This window comes from Panulirus ornatus, chromosome 18 (assembly GCF_036320965.1).
Source record: "Panulirus ornatus isolate Po-2019 chromosome 18, ASM3632096v1, whole genome shotgun sequence".
NCBI classification, from domain to species: domain Eukaryota; kingdom Metazoa; phylum Arthropoda; class Malacostraca; order Decapoda; family Palinuridae; genus Panulirus; species Panulirus ornatus.
In genome coordinates this window covers 555,137-571,314 of record NC_092241.1, presented here as the reverse complement: position 1 = coordinate 571,314, position 16,178 = coordinate 555,137, and the positions used below count along the sequence as shown (strand labels likewise).

Here is a 16,178-nt window from a genome sequence, read left to right as displayed (position 1 = left end):
TTTGTAAAATCATACAGAGGGAAAGATGAAAGTGTACTAACTTGCATTTTGGATATGGGGAAGAAAGACTGGAAGAGGTGAGAGAATTTAAGTATTTAGGAGCTGTCTCGAGTAAATTTGGTGATATGAAAGGAGAGATATGGGAGAGAGCAGTACAGGGTAGAAGAGTCATTGGGACCCTTAATAGAAGAATGAAAGGTAGAGGGGTAAGTATGGAAGTGAAGAGAGGAATAAGGAACAGCATAGCCCTCCCAACACTGACTTATGCAGCTGAAACATGGACATGGAATGAGTTACAAAGGTGGAGAATCTAAGCTGTGGAATTGAGCTATTTGAGAAGAGCATGTGGTGTCAATAGAAGGAATGAAGAAAGAAATGAAGGGGGTACATGATGTGGTATGACAGGGAGTGCAAGAGGATAAATTGTGAAGTGGTAAAGGTGGGTGAAACATAATTCTTTGAGATGGTTTGGGCACATGGCATGGAAGAGTGTATGATAGTACAATAAAAGTGGTTGGTATGAGATGAAGACGACCTGTGATATGGACAAAGAGAGTGGAAGAATACAAGAGACAAAGAAAGGTGTATGTGACAGAGGCATGTAAGGACAGGGATAAGTGGAGACTTTTGTTGTGGCCACCCCTGGATGGGAGTTCCTGGAGGGGACGGGCACTGGAGATATGAGATATAAATAGGTGGATAGATTAAAAGGTGTTGCTCTGAAAAAAAAATTCCTGGGGGCTTATTCCACACATCAGTAATGTTGGTAGAGAAATATTCCATACAGTCCATTTCAACTCGATGACCTCTAAGATTTAGTCTATTCCCTCTCGTAAGTAATGCTGGCATTACTGTAAATCCTTACTAAATCCTTCAAGTATTTTAAAACATTCTATTAATTTCCCCAAAGACACCTCTTGCTTAGGGAGAACAAATTTAATTCTCGCAGTCTCTTCTCATATGGTTTGTTATGCAGGGAAGGAATCAATTTATTTGCTCTTTGCTGCACTGCATCCAATTTAAGAATATCCTTACTTAAGTTGGAGGCTCATAACTGTGCTGCATATTCAAGGTGTGGTTTAACTAGACTTAGGTACAGTGGCAATATCACATACTTGCTTTTGTTGGTAAAGTGTCTGTTAATAAATCCTAACACCCTATTTGCTTTCTTGGCAGCTTCATTGCAATGCTGGAAAAATCTAAAGTTAATGGAGACAGTCCCCAAGATCCCTCATGCTAGGGGGTGTCCTTTATCTTGTGGCCCATCAGTTCATGATAAAAAATCTTGTTTAGGTTTCCAACTTGTAACAGCTGATATCTATTGCCTTAAATGGCATCTTCCATTTACTAGACCATTCCTATCTTCTTGAGTTAATATGTCTTTGCCAATCTTTGTCTTATCAACAAATTTGGACACTAAGTTATTAAGCCCTACATCAATATTGTTAATATAAATGATGAAAAGCATAGGCTCAAGTATGGATCCCTAGGGTACTCCACTAGTAATGGGTGACCACAGTGATAATTCACCAGTCATTAACAACTCCCTACTTCCTATCAAGTAACAAGGATTCTATCCAATTTCCTCAGCAACCAGTAATCCCCATGGCTAGGAATTTGTGCATCAATTCAGCGTGGGGGACTTTGTTGAATGTTTTCTGGAAGTCAAGAAATACTATAATTATTGCTTTAATCTTGTCATGTGTACTGAATAATTTATAAAATTCAAGGAGATTTGTAAGGCATGATCTGTGCCTTCTAAAATCATGCTGTATAATATCAGACTGTGTTGTTCCAGATAGGCTACAATTTTCATCTCTAACAATCAACTCCAGAAGTTTACACATAAATGATGTGAGGCCAAGAGGACAGTAATTACCAGGCAATTTGCAGCTTCCCTTTTTATATATAGGAGTGAAATCTGCCAATCTCCAGTCCTGTGGGACCATTCCATGCTGGGAAGATTTATTGAAAATATGGGTCGAAGTTCTGGCAATTTCGTGTCTGACTTTTTAATCACCTGTGGACTGAAATGATCAGGACCTGAGCTTTTATCATCCTTCAACCTATCTACCTATGCTAGTACTTCTCTAAATAAGACACTAAATTCTTTTATCAAATGAGTGCTATTTACCATTGTCTCAAAATTTGTTTTGTTACTTTCTAACATAAAAACAGAACTAAAAAAAAAACTTAAACAGGGTTATTGATAAGCTTTTTTCGTCCATAATGAGTTCCCCATCCCCATTTACCAAGGGTCCTATTCCACTCCTTGTATGTTTCTTATTATTGATATATCTATAAAAAATCTTTTAAGATCTATTTCTCTATCTCTTGCTATACTCACTTTGTATTCTCTCTCTGTTTCTTTGATAAGGACTTTCAATTTTCTTCTACTTGTGTTAAAATGCCCTGCAATATTTGGGTCATAATCTAATTTCTTATGCTTACAGAGTTTGTTTCTGCACCATGTAGGTCTTGCAATATCTTGTGAGTACCATTCACGAATGCAGTTGGTATTACTGTTTCTGTTATGCATGGGAGTAAATGTGAATTAATGGTGAATAGACTGATGCTTGAAATCCACCCTTTCAAAGTTTTAGGAGACTTGGTTTTGATACTTATGTTGAACCTAACCATGTTACAGACACAAGTTCCTAGATGTTCTCCAACATGGTTATTAGTGATTATGAACTCCTGTCATGCAAGAACTAAATCAAGTACATAAGCTGCCCTCATAGGCTCAGTACCATTTTGACAGAAAAAATTGTCTTTGACAAAGTTGATAAGTCAAGCAGATTCTTTCTCTAGGCCTGAGATAGAGTGCCAGTTGATTTCTGAAAGATTAAAATCCCCAAGAATGATCAAGTCTTTATCCTTACTGTTCGTAATAAACTCTCACACATGAGAGTGTCACGATCTGCTGAATGACCTAGGCATCTATAGACAACATCTATGTAAAGTTTGGAAGATTCTGTGCTAATATGAACATACAAGTGTTGAACAGCAGCAGATGTTATAGTCTGAATTTCAATGGGGTTTAGGTAAGATTTTACATACAGTACCTCTTTGACCATCTGTGTCCCTTATAAGTAAATTGTAGTCAGGTAGATTGCACTTGCTAATCCGATCATTGTTTTAAGTGTTCAAAAATGTTTCTGTAAAACCAAAGATATCAATGTGTTCACTGTTTCCTAAAAAATGCAATTCACCTAATTTGTTTCTGATGGATCTTATATTCACATAAAGTCCATGTCATTCCTTCATGTGACTTCTGTAGGAGACTGGTGGTACAATTTGGTAACAATCAATTTTCAAATTTTGGTGTGATAAGCCACCACGACCTGCATCCCTGATGTCACAATCTGATGGGGTGGGGAGGGAATTCAATCTGAACTCCCTCTTGTGACCCAACCTAACGTCAACCACCAGTTTGGTGTGGTCACACACTGATCTCTACTGGGTCAGAGGGTCTCAACAAAAATTTCTCCCCTGCAGCTGTAAGGCAATTTTATCTTTCACTTGCACTGCTAAGAGTTCTGTCCCTTTACTGATAAGGTAAATGCCATCTTTGTTGCACAGTTCCTTGTCTTTTATGAATTTGAGCCAATGATCTAAAAACTGATGTTAGTCTCTCATTTGCACCTGGTGTTCTACTTAGGGCACAGTTTCCTACATTAAGTCACAAAACACCAATTACAGCATAGAAGATAACCTTTAAAATTTAATTCTTAAGGTAAACTTCACTGCTCCTAACGATCACCAAGTGTGTTGTGTGTGTGTGTGTGTGTGTGTGTGTGTGTGTGTGTGTGTGTGTGTGTGTGTGTGTGTCTTGTGTGTGTGTGTGTGTGTGTGTGTGTGTGTGTGTGTGTGTGTGTGTGTGTGTTTGTTTGTTTGTTTGTTTGTTTGTTTGTTTGTTTGTTTGTTTGTTTGTTTGTTTGTTTGTATGTATGTATGTTTGTGTGTGAGTGTGTTTGTCTGTGTGTGTGTTTGTCTGTGTAAGTGTGTGTGTGTGTGTGTGTGTAAGTGTTTGAGTCTGTGTGTAAGTGTTTGAGTTTGTGTGTGGGTGTGTCAGTCACAACCATGCAAAAGGCAAAAAAATTACATAAATCAGATGAGGCCAGGTGGAGAAACAACACTCCCATTTCTAGCTAAAGAGGCTGGGATTCATTAGTAGCATAAGCTTTAGCATAATCTGCGTAAAGCAGTTAATGAGAGCAAGAAGAGGGAGAGATGACAAAGGAGGGGAAATTAGCCCTCTTAATAAATGATGCCATAAAATTTCAGAAAATAGCAGTTTATGGCACATCTGAACAGTATATAATAGATAAAATAATCAGTGGATGAGACATCCAAATGGTACACAAAAAATAAAATCACTGAGGGAAGTAAGAGTATAAAGTAGTACTTGTAGTCTCCAATTCTCCATGGAAACACTAACCCAGTGCAGTTACACAGTGATTAAAAATGAGGAAAGTATGAGGATGATGGAAGAGGCATTGAGGCACTCCCACATCAGAGATGGTAAAGTACTAATAATGACATTTCAATCACAGAAATGCAGATAATCTTAGACATACAAGTTTCTGGAAGCATAGGAAGCATACAGTGCAGGATCAGTTCCTATATCAGCACATCATAGAGCATATAAAAAACAAGGGAAGCCAATACATTATCTCCACTAAACTTTGTCTTTACACACACTGGCATGGAAAGAAAACATATCAAATATGATTCACCTACTGGATAAACAGGATTATACAGTGCTTGACTTTGAGCATGTGGTTGTAGAGAACACAAGAAGGGGATCTGGAGGAACAGAACCCAAAGAGGAAATATAATCATGGTAACTAAGCAGACCTAATCAGGTTCTCTGAGACTGTATGTCAGGAGGAGTTCTATAACCTGAGTACAGACCAATGCTAGAACAGCTCCTCTGAAATCTACAATGAAAGAAACAAAACATGAGTACCATTGGCAATAGATAGAAGAGGAAAATAAAAGAGAAGAGACAATGCTCAACACAAAACCAAAAAGTGAAAGGACTCAGAGATATACTGTACAAGGGATGGGATACAGATGACACTGTAGCCAGCTAACATATGAATCATAATAGAAAGACAGGAACAAGCAATGAAAGGCAATGGGGAAGGAGCAAAGAAATTCTGAAAGGAGTACTAAGGACAAGGCAAAAACAAATGAAAAGCCTTCCCATATGTTTATATGAAGCAATTATAAATAAAAATAAAAGAGCAGCGAGTCAGGCTGGAACTCAGTGGAAAGAATTACTGAAGAAGATGAGATTAATAAATGAGGAGCTGGACAATAAGGTTAAGGATGTGTTTACAGAGGAGGACAATACTGACCTATTAGCAGCAAGGTGGGAGGGGAGAAAAATCTTGGAAGGTATTGGAATTGATAAATCTTATCTCCTCAAAGGCTTGGTCGTCTGTTCTAGACACTACCTCACTCATAGGAAAAACACATAAGTACGAAAGAGAAGAAAAAGAAACAATATAATCAAACTATTAAGAAACCTAACTATTAAACAATAAGACTATTACACCTAATGAAGCCTTAATGAAGTCACCCCATGTGCTGAAGAAATGTGTGAAGGAATTTGCTAGACCACTCAAAATATTTAACAGGTCACTAGAGGAAGGTGTTCTCCCAAAGATGTGGAAGTAGGCAAATGTTGGGCCTACACTCAACAAAACTGAATGGAACACTGCAATACACTACAGACCAGTCTCACTATTAAGTGTGGTCTGTAGAACACTGAAAAGATGATCAGAAAGCTAATGGATGGCTACTTTCAAATGAGGACCCAACTAACTGGGACACAACTTGGACTCAAGGAAAGGTCATGAATTACCCATCCCTGACTTCTAGGATGGAATGAGCTTCAGCTTTGATCAAACAGAAGGAGAGATAGACTATATATTCCTGGAATGTTCAAAAGCTTTTGAAACTCTGCTCCATCAGAAGCTGATTAAGATGCCTGAAAAGCTTCATAGAAGGGCACAATGAATGTGGGTAAGAGAACCATTCTGGAAATGGGCTTGGGTCATCAGTGGTGTACCATAGAACTCAGTCATGGGCCCACTGCTATTCTTTGGTGTAGGTAAAGGACTCGCCCAATGGACTGATTTATATCTAAACAAGTTTGCAGATGATGCATTGGAGCACAAATAATGACAATAAATGCATCAATTCACACGGGTACCTAGAAAAACCTCCAAAGTTGGTCTAAAAGATGACTGATAAAACTCAATCCAAGTGAGTGGAAGGTAATTAGGATGGGACACAGTGAATGCAAGCTTGAATGCAATCATTACCCTGTATGGAAATAAGCTATAGGAATCAGGATACAAAAGACACTTAGTTATTGACACTCTGCTTAACCTGTTGCCAGGTCTCCAAAGCAGAACAGTGACAGATGAACTGTCTGTTTATCTCTCACTGTCTGATTGTATCAGAACTGCAATTAAGTTTATGGATTAAAAAATGTCTAGTAAATCATTTGAAACATACACTACACCTAAATTGAACTAAATCCATCGAATGTCAGGACACTGCACCTACAGAAGCACAAGCATCTAATTGTGAGGATCCACACAAGGGCAACTAAGGTGGTGCAGTACATGAATTAAGAGAGCTGAGCTACACTGAGAGACTGCAGGCTACAGATCTGTCCACCAAGAAGGAGAGAAGAGACTGGGGCAACCTGATAACAGCCAATGTTCTAAATCAGCAGGACGACATTGACAGTAAACAGTTCATCAAGAGATGTACAAAAGAAGCTGAGTATGAAACTGGTGAGAAAGAATGTAAGAAGTACTGTTTTCATGTGAGGGTGATGGATGGACAGAATACATAAAAGAAAACCATGATTACTGGCAGTTTACAAGGTTTAAAAGGCTACTTGATAACACAGAAATTTCAAGAGATGGGGCCTCACAAGTGTACAAGTGCCTCTCCATACTATACATATAAGTAATTACAAGTGGTGTCACCAGGACAACAAAGTACTTACAGTTTTTATCATGATGCACAAATATAATACAAAAATACAAATTTGACAACCCTAAAAGCCATAAGTAATGGTAGAGACACAGCTAGCAAACATAAAGTAAGACAATAAATCTACACTGTAAGATTTCTGCAAGTGAATGATGAGGTTGGTAGGTAGCTTGGTTTCCCCTTACCAACATGATATGAAGTAACAAACCTGGGAATGTAGCAGTAGGCTGCTGGAATCTTTATGGATGAGCATCAGCCAGTGTCATTAGTATAATGGTGGTTGAAGAGGGCGTATCCTCATGGATACACCCTATTTTAGGGTAAAACTATTTCAACCCTCAACAAAGCAACTTCTTTCTAATATGTTCATAGGGCTTTGTCCACAAGTGACAAATCGACTGGTATTGTATCTATATGACAGAGCATCCAAACACTATACATGTATGACATTTGTATTTACAATACTTACTTAATCTTATCAGGAAAATTGGCTCGCACCATATGTGACTCTATACTTTGTCTGATGCAGATGATGTGTGTGATACCATGATCCAGCAGTGTGTTGAACTGGAAAATCATAAGAAAAGAATATAAGCTTACATCAAGGGAAACACCTAAAATAATGATACACACAAAATTCCATACATAGTTTAGCCATGAATACAAAAAAGCTGGAAAACTATTCTGTGCAGCAGCAAACCATTACAAATCTTATGAAAAGCATTTTTTTTTTTTTTTTTTACTGACAAAGACAAGTAGGGAACATCAAATATTCTTGAGACACAAATCATGGTTAAAATATGAATGAGAGAGAGGCTTAAGGTTTATGCCTGGGGCAAAGATCCTATAGGACCTTTGGCCTGGGATAAGAGAGAAGAATGCCCTATATGTCTCTGCTTTATTCTTATTTTAGAATGAAGTTGGTCTGTGATGGAAATAGTGACTGAAAGAAACTAAAATTATTGGTAGGAGGGCATGAAAATTGTGGATTCAGTTATGTGTACAAGGAAATACATGAAAAAGAAGAAATAACAGAAGACTTAATGGCCTATGATGAGTTAAATGCTGGAGAACAGTAACATTAACCCAAAATTCTAATCTACATACATGGAGACAAGATAGCAAAGCGGAAAGCTCCCCACCTAGCACTCTATCGAGCAAATGAGCCATTAGGAAAACAGCTTTGAAAGAATAACATACAGTACATTAGAGTATAACTGTAAGAAGTACATAAGAGTATAACTGTAAGGAAGTTCTATAATGAGAGATGAATAACATTCCATAATCTAAGTTCTGCTACAAGATGCTCAGGAACAAATATTTTTGCTAGTCTGTAAAGAAAAAACTGAACTATGCCTATGTCTCATTGTCATTCCTGAAGAGAATTACAGATAATCAATACCAGTATCCCCTAATTTGTAACAGTCTCATTTGCTATGTTTTGAACTCAAAACAGTTGAGAATTAGGGTACACCTAATTACCACTATCTGGTCTTTCATTATTTAGTATCATGCTTATACAGAGTCTATGAAAAAGTCAACTAGATAATGTAAACAAGAAAAAAACAATCTAAGGTTGAGAGACCAGACAATGTAAGTGTAAAACTCTCCCATTAACACATTAATAATAATAAGGTAATTTTTTGGCCTTTTAAATATATTCTTGACTTCTGTTTCCTTCTTCCCTTGGCATACCAACTCTCATGAATGAATATCCCTCTGAATTCCTTCTTTGTTGGCAAGTTTCTTAGCTTGCTGAAGTATCTCCTAACTACAAAGCTCCAAAGTGAGGGAAATCATTATAGGTCATCCTTTTATATCCTCAATACATCTGTCAGTTCTCTTTGCTTCATTTATCAAACAAATTTCATCTGGCTTGTCTATAGGCAGTTCTTCCTTTTCTTTCCTTTCCCTTCTGCTGGATACGGTCTATTTTCGGTAAAAAAAAACAATCGCCAACATTCATCTGTCAACGTCCTGTCTTACTGATGTCTTCAGTTTTGCTGATGTATACCTGATGTAGTATTCAGAGATCTTCTACCCCTAAAGTCCAGGCTGGACCCAAGGCTGCTGGCTTGGGTAGCTAATCAACCAAGTAGTTGAAAGCTGAAGACCACAGGCCCACATAGCCTTCATGTCCTAGCTGGTCTATTACCCTTTGTAAATACTTGTTCAATGCACTCTTAAACTTCTTTACTGTACATCCCATGGTGTTTCTGATGACTGCACACAAAATATGGAAAAGTCTTGGACCCTAAATATTTGAGTTCTCTCATTTAGTAAACATATCACATATTTTGATTTCAAGAGGTATTTCATCTTTTACTATTTTTGTGTTAAAAATAGAGACTTTTTCTCAGTATGCTTCATTATTTAGATGTGCCACAACTTAATTATATGTATTTTGAGCTTATGCAAGTTTCAGTGATCTGCCACCAGTGAGAGGGAGAGTTCAGGTGGTAGTGTATTGGCACCTAAAAGTACCCCAGCTAACTCAAGAATTATCCCATCCCCTACCCTTGGAGCACCCCATTAGGTAGTAGATTGTTGACAACAGCTGCCCGTGGTGGTACTACTGTCCTGACTGAGGAGCATTAAAGTGGTGCCTGGAACCATCTTACACTCTCCATGTCAGGATTGATGGCCTTACTTTCTGTCTTATCAAAACGGAATTATCAGAATAGTCCTACCATCTTCTTATGAGCACCATACACCTACTCAAAGTTTACTTATCATTATTACTTTTATTAACAGGTACTCTTGCCAATTCCTGCTCACTCAAACATTTATAAGTATCATCATCATGGATCCTGTCAAATCTATGGCCCCTAGTCCCAAGCATCATGGGGTGCTGTGAATCTCTGGGTTTCTGCCTGACTCTACTGCCAATGAGAGGGAAAGCCCTGGCAATAGTAGTACCGGCCCCTTCCACAACCTTTCCTTCTCTGTTGGACCTTTTTTCTATTCACTATATCAACATTTATGATCTCTCTATTAACCTATCCTCAGTTGAACAACATCTGTCTAGTACCTCTCCTAATATCTTACTTCTCTCTGAGACACAGTTATGTAATGATGTTCTCACTAGTCCCTTTTTCATATCTAACCATAACCTCCACTCACAATTCTGGTTCAGAGGTGGCATTTGTACTCATTCCAACATCAACACACTTGTTGCACACCTCAAGGACACTAAGTCCGCAAACTTTGATGTTATGTGGCTCAAGGTCTGTCTCCCTACAACTACACTCTTCCTCTGTTTCGCCTATCGCTCTCCTAATTCTGCAAATCTTATTTCCTTCTACAACTATCTAAACTCCTGCCATGAGACTGCGACATCCTCTAACCCACAATCCAAGATCCTCTACCAGGGGGATTTCAAAGTTAACCATAAGAAATATTTGAATTCCTCCCATATGGATGGTGGAGGGACTAAAGCCCTCTTGTTCTCTATTCTCAATGATTTAGAGGAAATTATCTCCCTACCAATATTCCTGACTGCTGTGACCACTCTCTTAATATTCTGGATTTATTTTTCACCTCTAGTCCATTTCACTGTAAATACACAATCTCACCCCCACTCCAGAGGCTCCTTCTAAGTGTTAATACTGGCACCTCAACAAAGCTGACTGGAATAACTTATGTAACTTCTTTTTAACTTTCCTTAGGTAAATTACTGTCTCTTATATGGTGATGCTTCTGTCTCCATCAAATGCATAGCAGAGGTAATTCTTGTGGGAAAGGAAGCATCTATCCCCACTTCCTCCAAGATAACCTCTTCATCTATTCCATGGTTCAACTGTTCCTGTTCTAAGGCTATCAGGCAAGGGATCAGGCATACTGGGTTTGGAAAAACTCTCCTTCCTCTGGCTCCCATTCAGCTTTAATCACTGCCTATAATTGCTGCAAGCACATTATCCATGAGGTGAAGTATTCCTTTATTCAAAAGAAGTGTGATAACCTTTCCTCGTCATCCACTGATAGGTTTTCCTGGTTTTAGCAAAGGGCATCTCTAACAACTTCTGCTGCTTTAACTTTCCTTCACTTTCCATTCTGATGGTACTATAGCTGTCTTTCCTATAGACAAAGCAACTCTCTTTGGTTACTATTTCTCCTCTAACTCCATCTTGGATGACTCTCACATTTCTTCATTCCCTGATGTTATTTATTCATTTATTTTTTTTTTTTTTTTTTATACTTTGTCGCTGTCTCCCGCGTTTGCGAGGTAGCGCAAGGAAACAGACGAAAGAAATGGCCCAACCCACCACCATACACATGTACATACACACGTCCACACACGCAAATATACATACCTACACAGCTTTCCATGGTTTACCCCAGACGCTTCACATGCCTTGATTCAATCCACTGACAGCACGTCAACCCCTGTATACCACATCGCTCCAATTCACTCTATTCCTTGCCCTCCTTTCACCCTCCTGCATGTTCAGGCCCCAATCACACAAAATCTTTTTCACTCCATCTTTCCACCTCCAATTTGGTCTCCCTCTTCTCCTCGTTCCCTCCACCTCCGACACATATATCCTCTTGGTCAATCTTTCCTCACTCATTCTCTCCATGTGCCCAAACCATTTCAAAACACCCTCTTCTGCTCTCTCAACCACGCTCTTTTTATTTCCACACATCTCTCTTACCCTTACGTTACTTACTCGATCAAACCACCTCACACCACACATTGTCCTCAAACATCTCATTTCCAGCACATCCATCCTCCTGCGCACAACTCTATCCATAGCCCACGCCTCGCAACCATACAACATTGTTGGAACCACTATTCCTTCAAACATACCCATTTTTGCTTTCCGGGATAATGTTCTCGACTTCCACACATTTTTCAAGGCTCCCAAAATTTTTGCCCCCTCCCCCACCCTATGATCCACTTCCGCTTCCATGGTTCCATCCGCTGACAGATCCACTCCCAGATATCTAAAACACTTCACTTCCTCCAGTTTTTCTCCATTCAAACTCACCTCCCAATTGACTTGACCCTCAACCCTACTGTACCTAATAACCTTGCTCTTATTCACATTTACTCTTAACTTTCTTCTTCCACACACTTTACCAAACTCCGTCACCAGCTTCTGCAGTTTCTCACATGAATCCGCCACCAGCGCTGTATCATCAGCGAACAACAACTGACTCACTTCCCAAGCTCTCTCATCCCCAACAGACTTCATACTTGCCCCTCTTTCCAAGACTCTTGCATTTACCTCCCTAACAACCCCATCCATAAACAAATTAAACAACCATGGAGACATCACACACCCCTGCCGCAAACCTACATTCACTGAGAACCAATCACTTATATCATTTATATTTATTCTATTTATTTTATTTATTTTGCTTTGTCGCTGTCTCCCGCGTTTGCGAGGTAGCGCAAGGAAACAGACGAAAGAAATGGCCCAACCCACCCCCATACACAATGTATATACATACACCTCCACATATGCAAATATACATACCTATACATCTCAATGTACACATATATATACACACACAGACACATACATATATACCCATGCACACAATTCACACTGTCTGCCTTTATTCATTCCCATCGCCACCTCACCACACATGGAATACCATCCCCCTCCCCCCTCATGTGTGCGAGGCAGCACTAGGAAAAGACAACAAAGGCCCCATTCATTCACACTCAGTCTCTAGCTGTCATGCAATAATGCCCGAAACCACAGCTCCCTTTCCACATCCAGGCCCCACACAACTTTCCATGGTTTACCCCAGACGCTTCACATGCCCTGATTCAATCCATTGACAGCACGTCAACCCCTGTATACCACATCGATCCAATTCACTCTATTCCTTGCCCTCCTTCACCCTCCTGCATGTTCAGGCCCTGATCACACAAAATCTTTTTCACTCCATCTTTCCACCTCCAATTTGGTTTCCCACTTCTCCTCGTTCCCTCCACCTCCGACACATATATCCTCTTGGTCAATCTTTCCTCACTCATTCTCTCCATGTGCCCAAACCATTTCAAAACACACTCTTCTGCTCTCTCAACCACGCTCTTTTTATTTCCACACTCTTACCCTTACATTACTTACTCGATCAAACCACCTCACGCCACTCATTGTCCTCAAACATCTCATTTCCAGCACATCCACCCTCCTGCGCACAACTCTATCCATAGCCCACGCCTCGCACCCATACAACATTGTTGGAACCACTATTCCTTCAAGCATACCCATTTTTGCTTTCTGAGATAATGTTCTCGACTTCCACACATTCTTCAAGGCTCCCAAGATTTTCGTCCCCTCCCCCACCCTATGATTCACTTCCGCTTCCATGGATCCATCCGCTGCCAGATCCACTCCCAGATATCTAAAACACTTTACTTCCTCCAGTTTTTCTCCATTCAAACTTACCTCCCAATTGACTTGACCCTCAACCCTACTGTACCTAATAACCTTGCTCTTATTCACATTTACTCTTAACTTTCTTCTTTCACACACTTTACCAAACTCAGTCACCAGCTTCTGCAGTATTCCCTGCGTGTTGTAGAAGGTGACTAAAAGGGGAGGGAGCAGGGGGTGCTGGAAATCCTCCCCTCTCGTTTTTTTGTAATTTTCCAAAAGGAGGAACAGAGGGGGGCCAGGTGAGGATATTCCACAAAGGCCCAGTCCTCTGTTCTTAACGCTACCTTGCTAACACGGGAAATGGCGAATAGTTTAAAAAAAAAAAAAATTTATTCTACTTTTGTCACTGTCTCCCGCGTTAGCGAGGTAGCGCAAGGAAACAGACAAAAGAATGGCCCAACCCACCCACATACACATGTAAATACATACACGTCCACACACGCAAATATACATACCTATACATCTCAACGTATATATATATATATTTTTTTTTTTTTTTTTATACTTTGTCGCTGTCTCCCGCGTTTGCGAGGTAGCGCAAGGAAACAGACGAAAGAAATGGCCCAACCCCCCCCCCATACACATGTACATACACACGTCCACACACGCAAATATACATACCTACACAGCTTTCCATGGTTTACCCCGGACGCTTCACATGCCCTGATTCAATCCACTGACAGCACGTCAACCCCTGTATACCACATCGCTCCAATTCACTCTATTCCTTGCCCTCCTTTCACCCTCCTGCATGTTCAGGCCCCGATCACACAAAATCCTTTTCACTCCATCTTTCCACCTCCAATTTGGTCTCCCTCTTCTCCTCGTTCCCTCCACCTCCGACACATATATCCTCTTGGTCAATCTTTCCTCACTCATTCTCTCCATGTGCCCAAACCACTTCAAAACACCCTCTTCTGCTCTCTCAACCACGCTCTTTTTATTTCCACACATCTCTCTTACCCTTACGTTACTTACTCGATCAAACCACCTCACACCACACATTGTCCTCAAACATCTCATTTCCAGCACATCCAACCTCCTGCGCACAACTCTATCCATAGCCCACGCCTCGCAACCATACAACATTGTTGGAACCACTATTCCTTCAAACATACCCATTTTTGCTTTCCGGGATAATGTTCTCGACTTCCACACATTTTTCAAGGCTCCCAAAATTTTCTTCCACACACTTTACCAAACTCCGTCACCAGCTTCTGCAGTTTCTCACATGAATCCGCCACCAGCGCTGTATCATCAGCGAACAACAACTGACTCACTTCCCAAGCTCTCTCATCCCTAACAGACTTCATACTTGCCCCTCTTTCCAAGACTCTTGCATTTACCTCCCTAACAACCCCATCCATAAACAAATTAAACAAGCATGGAGACATCACACACCCCTGCCGCAAACCTACATTCACTGAGAACCAATCACTTTCCTCTCTTCCTACACGTACACATGCCTTACATCCTCGATAAAAACTTTTCACTGCTTCTAACAACTTGCCTCCCACACCATATATTCTTAATACCTTCCACAGAGCATCTCTATCAACTCTATCATATGCCTTCTCCAGATCCATAAATGCTACATACAAATCCATTTGCTTTTCTAAGTATTTCTCACATACATTCTTCAAAGCAAACACCTGATCCACACATCCTCTACCACTTCTGAAACCACACTGCTCTTCCCCAATCTGATGCTCTGTACATGCCTTCACCCTCTCAATCAATACCCTTCCATATAATTTACCAGGAATACTCAACAAACTTATACCTCTGTAATTTGAGCACTCACTCTTATCCCCTTTGCCTTTGTACAATGGCACTATGCACGCATTCCGCCAATCCTCAGGCACCTCACCATGAGTCATACATACATTAAATAACCTTACCAACCAGTCAACAATACAGTCACCCCCTTTTTTAATAAATTCCACTGCAATACCATCCAAACCTGCTGCCTTGCCGGCTTTCATCTTCCGCAAAGCTTTTACTACCTCTTCTCTGTTTACCAAATCATTTTCCCTAACCCTCTCACTTTGCACACCACCTCGACCCAAACACCCTATATCTGCCACTCTGTCATCACACACATTCAACAAACCTTCAAAATACTCATTCCATCTCCTTCTCACATCACCACTACTTGTTATCACCTCCCCATTTACACCCTTCACTGAAGTTCCCATTATACACACACACAGGCATATACATATGTACACATGTACATAATTCATACTGTCTGCCTTTATTTATTCCCATCGCCACCCCACCACACATGAAATAACAACCCCCTCCCCCCGCATGTGTGCGAGGTAGCGCTAGGAAAAGACAACAAAGGCCACATTCGTTCACACTCAGTCTCTAGCTGTCATGTAATAATGCACCGAAACCACAACTCCCTTTCCACATCCAGGCCCCACAGAACTTTCCATGGTTTACCCCAGACACTTCACATGCCCTGGTTCAATCCATTGACAGCACGTCGACTAATCCTATGTCTCTTCCCATAATCTCTCTTCAGTGTGCCTGTGAACTTGCACCTGTTCTTATTCGTCTGTTCTGGTTCTGTTTAAAAACAAAAACTTTTCCTTCCCCTTGGAAGCATGCATTGATACATCCCATCCCTAAGAAAGGTGACCGTTTTGATCCCTCTAACTATCATCCAATTGCTTTGACATCTACCATTTCCAAAGTCTCTGAATCCTTAAAAACCTCAAAAACCACAGTCTTCTTTTTGATCACCAA

General features: G+C 40.2%; 1 protein-coding gene across 1 annotated transcript in view; it reads right to left on the bottom strand.

The window, feature by feature from the left end:
- LOC139754951 (serine/threonine/tyrosine-interacting protein B-like) overlaps positions 1-16,178 on the bottom strand; it is a 385,378-nt gene that overhangs the window by 263,270 nt on the left and 105,930 nt on the right. Inside the window, exon 3 of the mRNA XM_071672774.1 lies at positions 7,493-7,590. Within this exon, the coding sequence (XP_071528875.1) occupies positions 7,493-7,590 (98 nt within the window). The remainder of the gene's footprint in view (positions 1-7,492; positions 7,591-16,178) is intronic.